Genomic DNA, 20448 nt, shown 5'->3' with positions numbered 1-20448 from the left:
CCTGATCCAGTATGCAAACTAGAAGTAAAATGGGCTAATCATATAAATGCACAGTGAAAAGAAAAAAATTGAAAGAGTGGAAATCACTTGCTGACTGGTGAATTTATTGAGGTGAGAGCACAGACCTGCTAATGCAAGCCCCGCAACTTAAAGGAAGACAGCTTACTAAAACTAGCAATTGTAATAACTACGACAGGAGCAGGACAGAAGCCAAGCTTTTTCAGTACGAACGTGATGCCTTGGAGCGTATTTGGACGTTGCAGCTTGACCAGTTATGCCGCCAGCATCTTGCCTTTGAAATGGTGCTGTGCAGAGCAAAGCTCCCCGAAGGTCAGCCCGACGGGCGCCCGCCGTGCTCGCGACCGCGGCAGAGCTCGCCCCGCAGCGTGTCCTGCTCCTAGGAAGCGGGTATGGAGGCCTCTGTTGTTTTTTAGTTTGTGTGTTTTTCTGAGGACTTAGCCTGGAGATCAGCAATTCGGCACACGCGTGGAGGTCCTGCAGCACTTCCTGTTTTCTAGCAGTTATGTTTTCATTGCAGTGTTGGTCTTGTACGTATTAGAGTTTGCTTTTGGCTACAGCTGCGTATGTGTTGACTGAGAGAGGCACTGGGAAGGTTTTCCTCTGTTTTTGCATAGAGTCACTGCATTGCCCCCTGCCACGCTACCACGTGAATGGAAGCAATCAGGAGGGATAGCGGTAATTTGCGGTTTGTTACAATGGGCATGGAAAAACCTCTTTATTAATGCAGCATATGGCTGAAGTTTCCTGACACAAGCCGACTTCTTTATTCATAGTTCTCCAACATCCCCTGTTGCAGCTCGGACGAGTCGATTATTTCCTCCCACCAGCAGATGTAGACAGGAACAATCGGAGCTGCGATAACATTATCTTTAATAGGGGCCGGCGGGGTCACGCACCTCCGCGCTTCCCGTCTGTAAACAGCTGGGAAAGGATGGCTTCAGGGGCTGCCGGCCTGGGAAGCATGGTGAAGTGAGCTGACCGAAGCGAGATGCCAATTTGGCAGTAATTCTAATCCACCAGAGAGGAATGGAGGGGCATAAAGGATAGTTTTAGAAAGGTGCAAAGAAGCAGAGATGGGAGTGATGTCAAAAAACTTTCACCGCTCTTTTTAATCTCCCTCTGGTAGCGGGAGGATCAGGAATTGGACAGCTCTGCATAGGCTGAGTTCTGGTAAAAGTCACTGGCATAACATGTTCGTGCTCATGCTGTGCTGCCAACAGAGCTCGGAGGAAACAACCTTTGGAAATCGCCGTATCAGCTCCTACTGGGAAGCAGTTAACTCGTTTTCATTGCCGCGATACACAGGGTAAACCTGATGTGCAGAAACTCTTCACCACTCGCCTGAGTTTTTTAATCCAGCCTTTCCTTGGGTGTGAACTGAACGGGTACATTATAGCAGGGGATGGAAGGCAGTGAACTCTGCTCCTTTTCTCAGAATAGTTCATTAAAAATCCTCGCTAAGCGTGACAGTCTTCCCTGGAGTTTTATATAATAGCCTATTCTTATGTGAATCTTGCTGTAACTTAAAATGGAAGCTCCTTCATGTCTTTTGATTTAAGAAGAGAAGAGAGGTGAGGTTCTTCTGGAAACTGCAAATTGGGATTTGGCCTGAGAGTTTCAAGCATGCGTACACCCAAAAGTTTTCAAGATACTTGGTTTAGATTTGCAGTTAAGACCAAACTGCCAGTTAGGAAGCACTTTGTTAGTTTGTGTGTTCATAGAACAGGCTCTTCTTTTTCAATTGCATGTGAACATTTCTGGATGTAAAAGCAGTGCCAGGAATGACATGTGGTTTGAGGTTTTTCAGACAGCTCAGAGATGACTGCTTGTGGTGGGGTGCTTGGCTCTTTAACACGGGGCAGGCAAGGAGCAGAGCCAGTGTTCGCGTTCCAGGTCAAACGGCTAGTTCTCTGAAAGCACTCGCAAGTGTGATGAGTTAACAGTTAACTGCATGGTAATGGTTTCAGCCCCCCTTGTCTCCCTGAAACGAGAGCATTTCCTTGAGGCATTTAAGTACTACACTGGTGACAACAGGCTATGGGGAAATATACAGAAGCCAGATGTAAGTTCTCAGTGTCAGGAGATGGCTCAGAGAGGCAATATGTGCAGATTTCTTCTAAGCCATATTGCAAGTGGAAGTTAACTAGTGCAGAAGAGGAGAGGAAGAAAACACATGTACATGCATTATGTCTGTTTATTTTTATTTTTTTATCACACGTATATTCGCAGACATTAAAAAAAAAATGACTTCACCTGAGATGCCTCCGTGCTCAACTGACCTCTGTGAATGTTGTTCTACCTTTAATAGTTTAGCGTATCCTTGCTGACTATCTGGAAGCCAGGTAGCCATGTTAATTTAGGTTCAGTGTTATACCAGTGCTTGTGCTTTTCTGTGGAATTTATTTACTTGCTTACAAATATAAGGATGAAAGCAAGCAAAAAGTACATGCTAGACTTGAAATTAGCCAGGTGTTAATGTATATGAAAGAACAACAGTTGCCCTAGTTGTGTTGCCTGCATGGCATGAGTACTTACTACAGCTAGAGCTCGGGGTCTTCACTGCCATCCTTAAGCAACCTGGAGTCCTGAGTGACTGTATGTGGTCCAGCCAGTAGGTGGAGCGTAGCTCTCCGGAAAAGTAGTGGGAGGATTTGGGCTTGTGCAACTCTAGTGCTTAGGAGCCTCCTTCGTAGGGTGATGGCCAAGTCTGGTGGGCACTGCACAAACATATTAAGAGGAAAAAGCATCCCTATCCCTCAGAACTTACATAATGTGAGGCAAAGACGGCAGATAGATTGTGGAAGGTGAAGGGATGCAACCAGGCAGTGGTTATCATCATAAGTCTAGGTTTTGGGCTACTTTGGAAATGACTTGGTTTATGTCACTTGAAGAGTTTGGTAGGCAGCATGGCAAAGCAGGAATTGGAAAAAAGGGTGTGAAGCTTAATAGTGACATAACTTTGTAAATATTTACAGAAAGCTGTTCTAAAGTGGAAGTGGCAGGGTGGAATACAGCACAGATACTGGTTGAATTTGAAAATTGTGGGCAGTGGTAGTTAGTTTTGTGGGTGGATGAGAGGTGGGAGAGAATAATTTGTCAAGGGTTTTGAAGGTGAGCACAGGATGGCTCATCTCTGGTATAAAAGACGAGGAGGATACAAGGAATATGCAAGGTCCAGATTGCAAAATGGGGAAAGCTTGAGAGAGTTAAGATGGGTCTGGCTGATAGGCAGTGATCATCTTCACAGAGACTAAAGAAAGAAGGAAGCTTGGAGATGAATGAAGCAGGAGCAATAGCAGAGGTTAAGGCATGAGCCAGAGGTAGAAAAGAGGGAATTAGGATTATGAACACAAGGTTCAATTACAATAAAAAACAGAGCTGAGAGAAGAATGAATGAAGTGTCAAAAGAGAGGCTGTTAGGGTTGTTTCACAGAGTGAGAGGCCTGGGAGAAGCAGATGCTAGAGTGAACTGTGTCTGTGGGTCAGCAGGACAGATCTTACTGGGGAGAAGGCAGGACTCAAAAGTTGAGGGTGAAAGTGGGAAGGAATTTGGAGCTAGCAAAAGAGTGGGGCCAGGGAATGGAGGTGTGAGTAAATGAAGTATCGTGTATCAGTGCTGTTAAACTAGAAAAAGCAGAGGGATGTGGGAAGCTGCTGGGATGTGTTGAAAGAAAATTGAGTGATGGTCAAGAGAAGGGGCTTGGTGTCATCTCAGGGAGAGGGCACGTGCAGGCATTCTTTGAGTTACCATGAGACCTTTCAGGACTTTATTTGGTATTCTCTGTCATGAGGTTATGAGCTACACAAATAGGGGGTTTTAATGTTTTCTAGGTTCTTACATTTTAACTATTTTCTTCTCTTTTCATATTTATCTGTTAAAATTAGTATGAATACTAGGGAAGATTGGATGTGGTGTCTCTTGAAGGCATACCAACAGTTTATAAGATGCCATTTTCTGAAGATGTTTTACCTGTAGCTATGACAGGAATATTTGAGATTCTGTTAAACAGAGTCAATTAAAGAATAAGAACTGCAATTTTAGCTGCTCTTTCACTAGTTCTTTTAATTACTGCTGCAGTCACTGCCTTGCTTGAATAGGAAGTCATTTTCCTGTTCATCTGAGCTTTTCAAACAGTGAAAGCAAAAGGAAAATTGATAGTGAGGGGAGGGAAATGTCACTTTAAAGCCACAACATTCAGATGATAGGCCTGTAAGATAACACCTGAAACTATTATTAACAAATTAAAATAAACTGACCTAATTTCGTATTGTTGATTTTCCTTTTAAGTCAGTGCAGCCATCTTAGAGATACGAATAAGCTTTAGCCTGAGTGGTGGTGTTGCAGAATTGCAGGGAGGTGTTGGTGCCTTGCCAAAGAAGGAACTACAATTTCCTTCTCCATCAGATGAGGAAGACTCTTCAGTCAAGGTGGGTGAGGAAGGAGCCAAGAATTACGGCGTGCCACATTTTATTCACAGCTAGATGGCAAAGTGCTTATTTGCCTGCTCCTTCCCTATTTTGAGTGGTTTCTGATGGTCTTTTCTCTTGAATGTATGCTACTTTAGCAGCCTGTTTTTAATGGAAGTGAGAAATGTGAGTTGGAGTGAATAATTTGTAACCTGAGATTTTTCCACTTGATGTCTATTCCTGTACCCTCTAGTCCCTTTCTTTGTGAAAGAGTATTTAGGTGGCTCCAGGACTACACATTCCCGAGTAGTAGATTTCCTTTGATTTTACTGCACACCCCAGAATGCAGCTTCACAGCACAAAGTGTATTGGTGTCAAGTACAGCAGCATGAGTATATCCTCAAGAAAAAGTGATATACTAAATTACTCTGTCGGCCAGAGTGTGGGCGGAAGTGGCATCGTTTATGATTATGGTAAAGCTTTTTCTTGCCAGAAAGTGAGTAACATTCTAAGAATCTGCATTGTGCGAAGTGCTCGTAATCATAGTTTTCAAGAATCATGACCAACGGGATATTAGCGCGGAAGGATTTTCTAGGCCCTTGAGTTTCAGTGCTTTTTCTCAAGAGCTAGCTACATTGTGTAATCCCTTTTTAAAGTTTGATTGAATTCCTCAGCTTTTATTTTCATTTGGATTTGTATTTCCAGAATATAGATGACATAAATTGGGTGCAGCTATTACAGGTGTGGTCTCAGTAGTGCCTTGTGTATTAGCTTGACTTGTACAAACCTAATCCAAAAGACCTACTCCTGATCCTGGTGAAATTGAGTTCATCTTTATCATAGCCCTGTTGTGATGAGGAAGCGTACTTGCATCCTTTTCTGAGAGTATGATGGGTTTCTTTTTTGTCATTAATCCAGATAGATGCAGTCTTTCATTTTGTATTGAGTCATGTTGTCCGATTTCTGACTCTCCCTTCCGCGTGATATTTCTCTCAGTGTAGTGGTGTCGGTTGCACTTTAGTATAATTAGTAAGGCCTATCAGTAATATAATTGTGCTAAGACCACTAATGAAGATACTAAATGAAATGATCCCAAGACTACTGCCTGAGGAATGCCACTTGAACACACACTTTGGTTTGCTACTTTTACTTTACCATGAAGGACCTTGTCATCTTCCCTTTTATGTAGCTACTTACATACCTTCCAGTTCTTATGCTAGTGTCCTGATTTTTCTCCAGTTTGCTGCATTAGATGCTTTACCAGAGTCTGAGAGACTAGCTTTACTTCATTCTCTTTGTCCAGAGGATCAGTGGACATACAGCCAATGAGATTGTTCTGATCTCTCTTTTGTGGACCCATTTCTCATTTCACTGCATTCTGTTTTACCTCTGTGATTTAATTACTTTTCAATTATCTTTACATGGGTTCAAATGCTTGTATAACATTTGGTCAGATAAGTAGTCTGTAGCTGTCATTTCCCCCCTTCTACTCCTCCTTATAAATATAGTTGTTATTTTTTGATCTTTGGAAAGCATTCCATAATGGATACAGTTATTTAGAACCTTTGTGTCACCATCCTGTGATTTCATATGCCAGATTATGGTTAATTGAATTGTGTTTTTCAGATCTTTTTAAAGTGTGTAATTACGGGAAGAAAACTGCTTCCCTGAACCTGAGCACATTAAATCCTTTTGGGTTCATCTAACATCTTTGTAGCTCAACTAGGCTTCCCCAGTCAAGTATACTTAGGGTGCAAACTCATATCCTAGAATTGATATCTAAAGCAGGCTCAGCTGGATGAGTTTAAAACTTCAAAGTATTTCTTTATTTCTCTCTGACTGCAAGGAGAACCTAGAACGTACAGTGTAGCCATCTACTCTTTAAAATTAGATGATATGAATCTCATTCCTTGAGTTATTTTTTTGACTATACTCATTGATATCTCAGCCCTTCTCTGTTTGCCATCTTGCCTTGCTTCTGTGATCATCTTTCTTATTCTTGCTGAAAATTGCAGCAAAATACCTGTTATTTTGGGGACATTCCTATATTATCTTAAACCCTCACTTGCTGCACAGAGATTCCACTTTTTTTCTCTTTCTACATATACCTGAAATAATTCTGCTGTTTAATATGTCTGCAAGAAATGTCATGCCTTTACTTTTCAAATCCTTGAACTTTTCACAACTCAGCTGTCTTTACTTAATTACTTCCCTTCATCCTGGGATTATAAAAAATGCCCAAGTTGTACACCAGTTTATTGTATAATTTAAAATAATTCAGCATGATCTAATGTTCTTTCTATTACTATTTTTAAAAATAACTTTTTGTACTAAGGTGCATTGGCATCTCATCTTGTTAATATAATGACTGGAAAAGGTATCAGTAGTCCTGCACAGAAATAACTGGACCATTCTCTGTACTCATATTTGTTCTTCTGAATTTAAGTTAATCTCCCAGAATGATACAGTTCCTCTTGTTTTTTCTCTCTTCTTTATTAATATCTGACTTTGTATAAATAATACTGTGGGATTGACGAACCTTTTTCAGTACTGTAAAAGCAGGACTTCTTTTATCCCTCTTGTTTAAAGGGAATTTGACCCAAAATATTCTGTCTGTACCAGTGATTCCCCAGGTGTTTTGGTGGGCCAGTGCTGTCTTGGAAAAGAGTTCACCTGAGTGGGTAAAGATGTCTGGTGCATGGCTGGGCCATGCAGCGGTTGCAAGGACTCTATTAGATGTGATAGAGAGCAAAAGCAGAGCTGCCTTGTGGTTACTGGCTCAGACTGTTGGCTGTTAACTTCTGTTCTTAGCTTCTCCATCTCAGCATCTTCACTGAAGCAATGAGTGGGAACCGCTGCTCTGCTCTTCACGTTAGAGCCTTCCTCTTGTCCCAGTCATCTACTGGATTCACTCCCTGCTCTACTTTCAGTACCTTCCTAGCAGTGTGGTCCTTGAGAAGGTGGTCTATGAAGCTGTGATCTCCACCCATGCCCTTCCTCCTCAGTTTGAGAAATTGTGGGCTAGCTATTGTTTCTTTGTGGTCATGCTTGTTTTAAAACGTTTTATATGCCTTTAAATTGGAAAGAATAGTCTCATCATTTTCTCTTACTGGGAGCAGTGGTTTCAAGCTGAAGAAATATTTTGTAATTGAAAGACAATTTCATCCCTCCATAAATAATTACTGAAAGAGGATGGAATGGAAAGCCACCATCTACCTCTTCTGATTTTCGCATGTACAACATAGCGGTATGATATAGATCAGCCTGAAAGTGGTCTTTTTTGGTTTAAACATAGCCTTACCTATTTTTATTTCCTCCTTAGGTTAACGAAGTCCTTATAAAACTTCTGTTTCTACTCTGTCGTATTTTGGTGTACTTCTCCCTACTCTTCCTCCTCTATTCTTTGGAGCTGCACAAACATTACCAGCCACCTAGTGTTTGTGAGCCAACACTACAAGATTGTGTTTGGATGAAAGAGGGTATTTTTTTTAAGGAAAATATTCCTTTTCTCCCCCCACAGCCAAAAGTAATCAGGATCCCTTCTGAAAAAGAAATTAAAATATAAAGAGTATAAAAACTCTCCACCCAGTCACTGTGTTCTCTGTATGTGTTTAAACCCTCTAGTATGTAATAAGACCGTATAAATTCGTCAAACTCATGAGCAGACTGGATTAACTGTGCTCTGGATGCTTCCTGTATTTGCTTACAACTCTATCATCCATCTGCTATCATCTGTCTCTTTAGAATAGGAAACATTATAGAAAAACAGATTTCTGGTGCTAGTTGCTAACAGGTGAAGAGCGTGGTGAGGGCCTGCCTGTGCCTCTCTGCTTGCCATCTGGAACCTGTATTTGAAGGAGAGGCGCAGCAGAGACGTGAAAGGCCCCTCATGAAGTGCAGCCATGCATGCAGGAGAACCTGCCGCTATCACTGTCTGGCAAGTGCTACTCGAGGATTCTCCTTACCCTGAGCCTGAGCTGTGTGGTGCAGGTCCAGATCAGAGCTTCCTCGGTTCCCTGCATACCGGATGGTAGCCAGGCTTTCTGATGTATGTTTCTCTACAGATCATCTTTTCTACTGATCTAATCCCACTGCCATAGGGAGGGATGTTTTACAGTGCATGTTTGCACTGGTCCAAGAGAAAATTTCAGAGAAATATTTGTCCTTCATCTTAACTTTCTCAATACCAACTAATTTAAAATATGTATGTATTTGGTCTACTGGCAAATTTTTATGTAGTGGATGTTTACGTGATGTTATAATTAAGCACTGAAAGCCTCTGAGGCTCTACCCTTTGCTTCCTTAGGCTATAGTGCTGCAGAATTTCTGTATTGTGGGTTAGGCGGAGTGTTCTCCGTGGATGGCTTCTCCATTCTATTCTTTCTTTAATGCCTGCTCTCCTGCATGGTTGATAATAAAGCTGTGGATTCATTAACTGGGCTAGAGATGACCCAGTTCATTCAAAGAAGCATTAGAAATCTTCCTTGAAAAGGTTTTCTAGTCTTTAATTCAAAGCTTTTGAATTGGAAAGCTGACAAAGAAAGAAGTGAGACAGAAATTTTCTGAACCACTTCATAGTTTTCCCATAACTTCCCCCTACTGGGGTTACCTATATAACTTTTAAATCTGATGTATGTGAACAACATTTTTTGGCAGTTAACAAGGTCAGTATAACAAGGTAGCCTCAGCAGCAGGTTACACATACCGTGAATTTTAGCCAGGATCTTGTATTTCTATAACTTGCTTTCCTTCTTTGGAGTGCTAATCCTCCTGTGTCACACATCTGCTGTTCAACTTTTCTCCTCTGCTAATCTCTGGGTTTGTGCTGCAGCCCTTTCTAATCCACAGGAGCATTTGTGACCTCAGAAGAAACCCTTGGCAAGAGGCTTTTTTTTTGGATTTGAGTAGCATTGATTATTCTTCCTGCAGTGCTGAAAACTAGCAGTTGCCTTTCAGACCATCCATGAAAAAGACTGAGTTGCTTAACCACTTGCCTACCAAAATCTGCTGGCTGCAATCAGGCCCTAATGGGACATGAGCTCTGTTTAATGTGATGCTCAGAAACAACTGTGCATCTTTGCAAGTTCTGGAAAATACTTTCTGCAAGTGCCAAAGTAAAAGAAAGAGATAAGCCAAGCAGAGTTATGTTTTCCTTTCTAGATACCTCCCCCCCCAACACTGGTCTATAAATTGAATACAATAAGTAGCAAAGTTCTATTCTTGGATTAAAAAGAAAAGCTGCAAAGTTCACTGTGAAGAGCTTCTAGTCACAGCCCAAACATGGGATTTCCTGGTTTCATTTTAAAGAGGTGAAGGGACAATAACGTGGACTAGTAGAGCAGTGATGTTCAGTGGAGGTTTATATGCCAGGGTCAGATGCATGAGGAGGGAGAAGGGGGGCAGTGGGAGAGGTTTGTCTAAATGAGATCCATTACTTTTCCCAGAGCTATTCTGCACACTGAGTATCAGGCTTTACTGTTGCTTCCATTGAGCAAGTGACAGTAGTACTTGCTAGCTGTTTGCTTCTGTGGGAAGAGTGCTGAGGAGGGTATAATAAGGCATTTCCAGCCAATGTCCAGGTGGATTAACTGATTGCAGGCCTTGAAAGTGCAGAATTATTCATTTTGCGTAGTAGTTAGCCAACTAATCCATAAACGATGTCCATGTGGGTTAGTACATACTATATTAAAAGAGCTATGAGCTTTCTTTGCATCATTAATGGAGAATGTAGCTCCTTGCTTCCCAGTCTCTTTGGAGATCGTAACTAGCTGTCAGGGAGTAGTGGTGTGTAACTACTGAAAACGTGTCAAGTGCTCACATGTATTTTCTGGCGGCTAATGGCAAACAATGCGAAGTAACTGGCTCTGGCAGCCGTACAAGAAATTGCACAGAACCAATCTGTTAACCCCCCAAATCTTCTCCTCACATGTTAAAATTTTGATATCTGAGAAAATGGGAAGCCAGTAGGGCTTCATAGCCTCTGCTGCACTGCGCCTCACCTTTAGGCATACTTTGCTCCTTGGGATATAGTCTGCATCTGAGAGTTTGAACTACCTGTCCCAGCATGCGAAGGCTGTGTGAGCACAGCCTTTCATTTTCCTTTGATGATGCCCTTAAAACTAACTTGGGCAGGGCAACAGAAGATAACCTGTAGAGGCTGATCCTACGGTGGTAGTCCTTCAGCAAGACCTTCAGCAGATCTTGAATTTCCTTAATTATGAGAAGACTAGCAAAAAGCTACAGTATTTTCAAGCTGTGTTTCCTTCCTGCTTAGGAAAGAGTTCCTCCTGGAGTGATATCACTGTTTCTATCGATGCTGTGATGCTCTCTCCCCTCATCAGCTGGAGGGGAGAGTGGAAGAGCCAGAGAGTCAGGCAGGGGGAAGTCTCCGCACTGCAGCGGATTTCCTGTGACAGATTACCACCACTGCTGCTACAACAGGACATTCGTGGAGGAGAGTACAAGTTAATTCAGCACCAGAGATGGGTGATTGGGGGAAGGCAGGGAAGCAATGAGAAAATAGATCTTCTTAGTGAACTTTTCACTCTCTCTCTTTACTGCCATTGAGGGTTGGGTTCATGTTTGCCCTTTGCAGTGGGCCAGTATTGGTGTTTCTGTTGCAAAGAGTTTTATGTTTTCTCTCTGTACCCTTTGGCTCCAGCAGCAGCAAGCACTGAATAGTTGAGCTAGTTTTGCATGAGGAAAGCTGAGATAATCTTCTGGCTTGGTCACAGAGATGAAGAGGAATTCTTAAATATTTAAATGTTTTAATATTTACTTGGAAAGTGTAAATGTTTTAGAAGATATGGAAAGCCTACATATCGGTAAAAATACCTGTGTTTAGTCTACTAGATAACAGAATGCCTTTTCTCATGATGTTTTAATAAATGTTTTGTCACCTTCCGTGGGCTTCAGCTTGGAGTTGCTTGTCACTTTGGTACTTAGGTAGAACTGACAGTGGGGTTTGTGGGAATGTCATCCCAGAAGAGGGACAGGACGAGACAGCTCCCTAGGACTTTGTTCACCAGAAGAGAATGAGCCAGAGTTGTTGGATCCTTTGTTTTTTCCCTTGATTTATAAGAAAAGCAGGGGGCTTCCAAGTCATCTTATTCTGTAGCTGTTCCAGATTATCCGTTCCTGTGAGACATAGATAATCACACAGACAGATGCACCCAGCCCTTTTCTTGATTTCCGCACCTCTCCCTTTTCTTGATTTCCGCACCTCTCCCTTTTCAAATACAAGCCCAGCTCTCCTATGATTAGATTATCTTGTATATTTTTTTTCCTTTTTCAATAAGTCAAAACAGTAAACCTGGCACTACTGATATTTTACTTACTCTTTCCTCTCCCGCACAATTGTGAAATATTTTAGAGGCTTGTGTCCCTGAGCTTTTTGGGGAGAGAACACCATATACAGCTACATCAGCTGTCAATTTTCAGCTCCTTGAAAACTTGGATTTTCAGCCTGAAGCTCACTAATTCCCCCACCCCCCTGTTATGACTTGCAAAACTGATACACAGTGAAGCTAAATACTAGGGCTTGGTTTGAGGGAGAAGGGGATAATTTTAAATACTTTGTTTTAAAAAACTTTTGACATAAGTGTTCTTGATGAAGACAGAGAAGAGGAAGATGATGACTGATAATCTGAAGACCTGGATGCAATGGAATTTAATAAACTGAATTGAGCCTGAAATAAACTCCAAACATTTTGGGGTCAGTGCAGCCTTAACTGAATATGTGCATAATGCACTTATGTAGAGAAATCCATACACAGCCTCATGAGCCAAGTTGCAGAGAGACCATGTCAGGCTGGTGTTATATGCCTTGTTCACAGGAAGGAGCATTTGGTGCCAGAAAATAGTTAAATTACCACAAACTTTTGGACTCTGATTTATGAAAACACATTGCAGAGCATTGAAAAGTCTTTACAGGAAGAGAAAGAAAATTAGACTGATTCTTTCCCTTTTGTGGCATTTACTAACTCTTCCAACACCCAAGGTAATGTCAGGTGCCCAACCCAGGTGGTCCTGAAGATTTAATCTTTGATCTGCCTTGTGAGAAGGCTCAGAAGAAACCTATGATTTCTGATGTTTTTCTGCTTACTTTTGTTCACTTCCTTTGGGCGAAAGATTCATCAAGTTTTGTCCTCTGCAGCAAGACAGACTGTTACGGAGAGGTCACATATTCCTGTTCTGTTGGTCCTGAACAGCAGAACAAATAAATGAAACAAAGCAAACCCTAACAGTGAGCGTTCTGGCAAGTGATATTTGCTATCCATTTCAAGACTGGGAGCAAAATGCTTAAACAGTAGATTTGTTTGGGGTTTTTTTTTTTGGTTGTTTTTTGTGTTTATTTTAATGAAAATATTTCACTAGAAAAGTGAGGATAAATGGAAATCTCCCTCTGTGTTGTGAATTCCCCAGAGATGTAGCAATAGACAGATCTTATCTTCATTTCAGAGAGCAGAACAGGTTGGCATTAAGAATTCATTTCATACAAATGATAATCCAAAAACTATTTCTGAAGAAGAGCTTTAAAAGAAAAAACAAATCCAGCTGAGCCAGATTCTGAAATACAGTGGTTATAATGTGTACTGGGAACACTGAATAAAATAAAAACCACAAAACTATTTTTAATCATTTAGATAAATGATATTTTTTTTCCTAAATCCTACATTTGCAGTTGTTTGGGTTTTTCTTAGTGAACAAATCCAAATTTTTTTTTAATTTTATTTTTTTTTTATCTTGGACATAGTTTTATTTTTAAACATGGCTTCCAGAAACGCATGCATGTGGGATTACAGTTGGGACCAATAGAAAGTCCTGGCATTCTGCCAGGCATTTGTCCTGTCCCTACAACATAGATGGACTGCCAGTGTTCTGGAGAAAAACAACTCTAAAACTTTAAACAAATTACACTTAATGGAAATAAATTTTTTTCCTCTCCTGTGTAATGATTTGGGTAATGCGTTGGCTGTGTGTAGAGGAGAGAAGAAGAGGGGAAGGGAAAAGCAGGGCAGAGACAGAGCTTGTGTTTGCTGCTTGCTCTCCAAAAGATGCTCTAGGAGGGCTGTGGGGGGCAGCCACGACGTTTCTAAGCTAGGAGTATTTTTTAACTCCAGACTTTCCTTACAAGGTCAGCAGTCTAGTTACAGGCAGGTATGTATAAGAGCATATATCTCGTGGTTGTTCGGTAAATGGCTTTGTAATACCTGGGAAGGCATATGCCTTATCGGGCACTTTCTATAAATTGTGTTCTGCGCACAGCTTTGACAGGCCATCTGCATGTCATTCACCTAGTTTCTGCTGTGTTTTGGTGACAAGTAACAAAGTTTTCAGTTTTCTCAAAGAGAAGAGTAGGAAACATAGGATATAGCCTACTTCATAAAAGAAAACAAACCATATCCATATCTCAGTGTTTTCCAAGCTAGGGCTGATAAATCTTTTCTCTCACTTCTGTTGCTATGGTGTTAGTTCTGTTCAAAAACAAACCTATGGGTGATCTTGTCAAATGCAAAGACTGTTTGGAGGGAGAGAGATGCTGAAAGAGAAAGGAAGTTGGAGGGCTCAAATTCCAGCTGATGATAAACAATGAATCAGTGTTTGTCTCAGCAGAGGGCCATCACAAATTTTGCACTGTACTTTCATGGTCTTGCGATTGGGTCCAGTATTCCACTTGAAAAGGCATTTCCTCTGCTCTCCCAACAACTTTTCTTCTTCTTCCCCCCCCCCCCCTTAATATATAAAAGGAAGGTGGAACACTTCCAAGTTCTGCATAGCTTAGAAATGTTTGCTTGCCACAGTGTGGCCTACAACACAGAGAACTTATTCTTACGGTTTGATCTTCCAGTCCACAAAATACTGGATCCAGCTGTATGTTTGTGTGGTTGAAACGTACCTGCTGTCCAGTTGAGCCGACTGAAGCGATCACTGAATTTCCTACCAGAAGAGCTGCGTTGGTGTGCTCGTTTAAGTAATCTTGCTGTAATTTCTGATATTGTTTCCTTTATGAAGGAGGAAACAGTTCACTGTTACAGGGGCCCTTTTTAATGCTTTCTAATTTGCGTAGTAGGTGCATTTTGTTTTCATTTTCACAGTATGCCTATTGGTTTTAGCTGACACAACTACCATGGAGAAGTTATCTTGCATAGTTTTTTATGTTTCTGGAAAACACTGTGCTCAGAATGCCTGGATATGCCTTGAAGGCTTATTTCTGTTCCTAGGTCAAGGCTGAAAGGGAGGGCTGTTTTCCTGTTTTCTGAATGTTTCCTTGCAGACTGAGCTACAGATGCAGTAAGAATGTAGAGGAATAACCAATCTCAAATACTTATTTGCTTCTCACTGTTTTCCAAGTCCTGAAAACAAATTAATTCACATTTCTGGGTCTATTCTGACCCAGATAAACAGACCCTTTATGTTGCTGTTTCTATCCAGCTGTGATGGTCAGCAGCTGAAGAAAAGTCAAGAATAGCAGTGTGGTCACCTGAAGTTTATTTTAAAGATATTAACTGATTTTCTGGAACTTGGATGCAGAAGTAGATCATCTCCTTTCACATCTTTAGCTAAGCTGCATCTCAGTTCATTTTGTGTTGATTCTGCAGGCTTTTAAGTTTGCCCTTAGCCTTGCTACTGCACTACTCATGGGAGTAAAAGTGAAAGTGCTTGCAGAGCTAGACCTTCTGTGGACCTCCTCACTCAGCCACAGTTTAACATTATCACTAGGCATTCCCCTTTCAACATCAAGTCTGCCTTGTTTATCTTTCCCCATTACATAATCTTGGCATACAGAGAGTTCACTGTACACTTGGAAGCAGGGCTTCTATTAGTCTCAGAAGAGATATAAAGTGTTTTCCAGTCGCATTAAGATCTATGTAAGTATTTCTAAGATAATGTTAGTACCACAACCTATAACTATTAGTAGGAGCTTAGAGTATACATGCTAGCGAAGATAGCCTCTGTTAGGAATAATGATATTCTTTCAGTTTTGCTTTTGCTTCACAGTTAACTTCAGTTATTCTGCTCAAGGAAGCCTAACCCATTTAAGAGTAGTTTTTTGAGAACTGCGTTTGAGCTGCATGGATTGGCTAGATCAGCAGCTGGTGATGCTAGATCTCAACTGTTCTAATTTTATTGGTGCTTGGGCTCCTATCCTCCTGTCTCATCGGTACCTGCCTTCAGGTTAGCTGTGCTCTGGGAACTGCACTCCTCACCAGTTAAATAGTTGTCTCTCAGCAGATGAATTTGCAAAGATCCTGAGTCACTTGCTTTTATGTGCCTGCATTACTGTCCTGGGTGCTGTTTTCTGCCATCATTCAGTAAAGGACACAGTAGGTGCTCCTTTTATTAGTGATGTTAGTCTCTGGTGGCTCGTTCCGTTTGCAAGGATATGTTAAATAAGGGGAAGAGAGCTGAATGAGGGGAATACTGGCTCGGAACAGACAAGAAGTGTGGAAAAACCTTTGGATAAAAGATGCTTGGCAATGACTTTGTTGCTCGTTAAAGAAATGAGATCTAACCTGCTGAGACATTTGCATAAAACCTGATATTTATTTATTTATTTATGGTCTGACAGCCAATGAAATGCATATTCTGAGGGATTTGGGTGAGTGAGGTTATAGTAACACACAAAATAAAGCTGGTATGTAAAGTAAATGCCCTCAGTGTAGGGCATCACCTTGCACCTTGGGGAAACAGCATAACTGAATTGAAACAGCAGGAACAATGACAGAAGCAAAAGCTCAGATCCTCCATGTATTAATGTAAGGTTTCTCTCTGTTCCTTCAGCTTGACCTTACCAAACCTATTGAAGATCAGGGCCCTTTGGATGTAATCATACATAAACTGACAGATGTCATCCTTGAAGCAGACCAGAATGACAGCCAGTCACTGGAGCTGGTTCACAGGTTCCAGGTAAGTGATTTTTAGACCTTTTTCATTTGAGCAGGAAGGTGAACTTGGTACAGCAAATTCAATCCCTTTTCTGTGTAGTTAATGATGTTTGAAAAGAGCTCTCTGGCATAGTGCTGCTCTGCAGTTGAGAGCTCTGGCAAAAATAGTTTTGTCAGTCTAAGACGGACTTGTAACTTTGGATAGTTTTTACGGTGTACTAGTAAGTTAGGTAACAGCTGGTTTCCCACCTGTGGTTGTTCTGCTGTCATTTCACGTGCAGCAGTGCCATCCACAAAGAGGAGCAGTTGTTCACAGGGTTCTCCATGCATCTCTCCATGACAAAAGCTACTAAATTAACCTGGGACAAACCTATCTAGTTTTTTCCTGTTTTAGGAATACTAATATCTGTAATGTCAAGGCTGCTCAGAGTGTGTCTCCTGTAGTGCTGAGAATCCTGTTCTATTTTTCCCCCCGTCAAGTTTACAGTGTAGATCAGAAATCAAGCCAAGGGCTTAGTGAACTGTTTTTCTGAAGGATTCCTATCAGTAGGCTGAATGTTGATGAACTCACCGTTTTAGAAGATGGATGGCTTTGATCAAAGACATATCTTTTTTTTTTTTTCTCTTTCAGTGAGAAGCAAAATTAAATAAAATACTTTCATACCTTTGTGAAATATGCTTACATCAGATGGAAAAACCTCTCATAAATTTTGCAGTTTTGACTTTGCTTTCTCAGGAAATAATGTTCTATTTGATTTACTTAATGTTGTGTTACTGGTAACACAGAAAATATTTTACTTCATGGAGAAAATATTCTCTTTGCTCTAGTTGCGAAGCTTTTCTACTTCTTCCCACCTATGTATTATTCAAACCTGCACAGGAGATGAAAAGATTTGACTTGTGGGTCTGACCCTCTGGCACCAGCTCTCTGAATAGTAGGTGACTATTGATCGCTAAATAGCACAGGCATCCACTACCCACAGCACTCAAAACTCGTAAATGGCTGAAGAAACTAGACAGGTTCCAATAGACTTAAGGAACTTTCTGCTAGTGCTCACTGTCTTTCAGTATTTCAACCACTAAATAATTTGTTTTCACAATGCGCCCATCCTATAAACGGGAAAAACTGACGACCAAAGAGGGGAAAGTACACGCATGTTGGCTTGGCCACAGCTGATTAAAACTCATGAAAGCCTGATTCCCAGTCCTTACTGCGCTGCGTGTGTTCCCGAAGGCCGAGTTTTATGATGCACAGTGATAACTGTATAATCCTGCAGCTCCTCCCTTGTTCCCTGGAGCATATGCTGATGGGGAACTTCTGCAAGAACAATTAGTGTGTGGCAGCGCAATTAGTATCTGAAACCTGTTTCTTTTATTCAGTGGAAGTTTCTTCATTGGATGTTGAATATTTTTAATACAGTAAGAACTTTACTTTGTTTCACTGTATTCAATAGCTTATGATCATGCATTTTTAGCTTTGCAGATATCTAAGGTCTGGAGAAAAGAGCAGTAAGCACAGAGGAGGTATTTTGCTAACGCTGTATTTAACTACCAAGGCTAAGTTCAGTATGAAGCAGGGTAGAGTATTTAGCTTTGGCTGAGAGTGTAATGGGCTGTTCTCTTGTCTGCGTGACAGCCTCTGCACGCTTGGAATGCCATGAGGGGTAAAATGACCTGCTAAAGCTCAACCCCTTGCCCTCACAAATTCGGAAAGTAATGATGATATGATATCTTGACATTATTCTGTGTACTTTTTTATCATTTAACTTAATCCATTGTTTTTGTACGGATTAAATCTTGAAGCTTCTGTTTAAAAGCTATTTAAGTTAGAAAACCTCAGTGAGAATGATAGATTTTTTTTAATCAAATGAGCATGTATGATAAATTCTGAGAGTTGTGAGAGATAAGTAATATATATTTATTTTTTAGCTCAGTGACTTGTTCTTTGTATCTTTTTTGGTAGTGCATAGAACAGAAGAATTATAACCTGATTAGAGATGCGAGGGCCTAATAAACAGTTATTAAAAACAGTTTCCGATATGGGGAGGAAAAAACCCAACAGGCAACCAACTCCTTTTTCAACAAGAAACAAACCCACCCAAAATTTCTCCTAAAATTCTCAGATTCTTCAAAACTGTATAAGTTAAAATATCTTATTTCAAATAATAAGTAGAGCAATAAATTTTTTTAACCACAGACTATTTGAAATGAAACTACTACTTTAAACTTCTAGAAATGATAAATGTTTAGTACAGAAGACCAAACTTGCATATAACAGGTAATACAGCATGATATTAAGAAACATATGGGGAGGATACTATTTCCATTTTCTAAGCTTTTTGTTGTGAAAAAGGTATTCTATATAGCGCAGTTTGCATTTTTTTTTCAGAAAGTAAAATATAATTTAGTTTTGTCACACACATGCTTACTGCAGAGGTCTCAAATTTCCACATTTTTTTTACAAAATGTATATTGGAAGGAGGAGGACAGGAGTCCCTGTTTGTAAGTATGGCGAAACTACCTGAAATCATAAATTTCTATTTGAGTCATCAAATCTGTGTGCTGCTGTCGTGGGCGATGGCATCAGTTTCGCTACCTTGATCTCCTGATCACAGTATTTAAGCTTTCTTTATCGCTTCCGTTCTACCAGCTCCTCAGCTGGTGCTGTTTTTAACCCTATAGGGTAAGTCTGACCTGTGTACTTAGAGCTATCTTTGCTGGCCTCAGGAGCTCACTGCCCTTACAGGAATGCCCTCTTAGAGCGTGTTAGTCTGTAAACCTGAATTCTGGGTTAGAGCCGAACTGATCTTTGGTTTAAGTGTATTTTTAACGGCTGTTTGCTGTCACACTTCTTAAGCCCTGGACCGCAGGAAGAGTGGGGGGCAAGTGAGGAGGGGATCCCTTGACTATCATTAAGGGGTCGGCTAAACCAGTGAAGAAAAACAAGCCTACTCCCAGAAGTCTTGCGACTTCTCTGCCGCAGTCTCAATGGTAATTTTTAGACATACACAAATCAAAAAAGGTTACAGACCTCTGATTTACGGGGAATTCTCACTTGAGCAATATTACAGCTTTTGCTATTGCTGACAAGTCTCACTTGGGTTGCCTCATTTCAGAACAGCTGAGAAATACGTTGTATTCAGATCCGGTGTACTGTGGTATATGACACTGGGACCCCTCCCATTTATATACCTGTAGGCAGCTGCCATCTATTAACGTACGTGCCTCTCTGTCATTCCTGAATGGTTAACCTTTCGAGTTGTGCCCTTGATCAAGGTTCAGAGGCACTGAACTGTGCTTCTGTATCACCCCAGCTGCCCTTTTCCAAGATGTAATGTCCATGTCCTACAGTGAATTCACTGAAGTATTCTCGCATGTCTTAGGCTAGTTAATTCCTTCTTTATTAAAAGACTGGAGCAACTTACTTTGAACAGTTTTAAATCATTGCCTTAAGAAAAGCTAACAAGAAAACTCATATTGCCCTAAAATCCTACTTTATCTCCTATTCAAGTATAGCCTTTTGTGCAGGTTCAACAATTCAGTCTTGCCTCTCCTTCCCCTCCCATTAGAAATAATGAATCAAGAGTGTCATCATGTTCAAGGTGACCCAAGTAAAAGAGGACGTAGTAGTTTATTCCTGTGCTTTATTGTTTCGTAGCACTCTGCTTCAGTTCTTGCTACCTTTGTTAATGTTGGAAGTCATAGATTTATTTATTTATTTATTTATTTTTGTGGACTACAAAAGAAAGTCAGCAAGAAATATTCCTTAGGATCTGGGACAAATGAATCTTAGTTTTAATGCTAGCTAATGTTTCCTGTCCCAGTTCTTTTCTCCCATACTCTTTCCCAAGTTAATCTATATTAGCGTCATGTCTCCTGTTTCATGTGCCTGAATTTTTTTTTAGCATTTTGGCCTTAATGTCTTGCGGCCTATCAGGTCATTGATTTGGACCAGGGATATGCTTCTTGCAAGATGTTGACTAATGTGTGGAGGTGAGAACAGGCATTGATCTTGGGGAGTTGTGGAGAGTACTGACAGAGATATGAACTACTTGACATGGGATGTCTGATTCTTTCTGTAGGATTTACATAGTGATAAAGTGATTTAAATATCTACATAGCACAAGAGCAT

General features: G+C 40.8%; 1 protein-coding gene across 2 annotated transcripts in view; it reads left to right on the top strand.

The window, feature by feature from the left end:
* The window catches only part of ITPK1 (inositol-tetrakisphosphate 1-kinase), a 155767-nt gene that overhangs the window by 61361 nt on the left and 73958 nt on the right, over positions 1-20448 (top strand). For both annotated transcript variants that reach the window (XM_062576991.1, XM_062576992.1), the window contains one exon: positions 16213-16338. In XM_062576991.1, coding sequence (XP_062432975.1) covers positions 16213-16338 — 126 coding nt within the window. The remainder of the gene's footprint in view (positions 1-16212; positions 16339-20448) is intronic.

Source organism: Rhea pennata, chromosome 5, assembly GCF_028389875.1.
Source record: "Rhea pennata isolate bPtePen1 chromosome 5, bPtePen1.pri, whole genome shotgun sequence".
NCBI lineage: Eukaryota > Metazoa > Chordata > Aves > Rheiformes > Rheidae > Rhea > Rhea pennata.
This window is presented reverse-complemented; position numbering and strand designations above follow the sequence as displayed.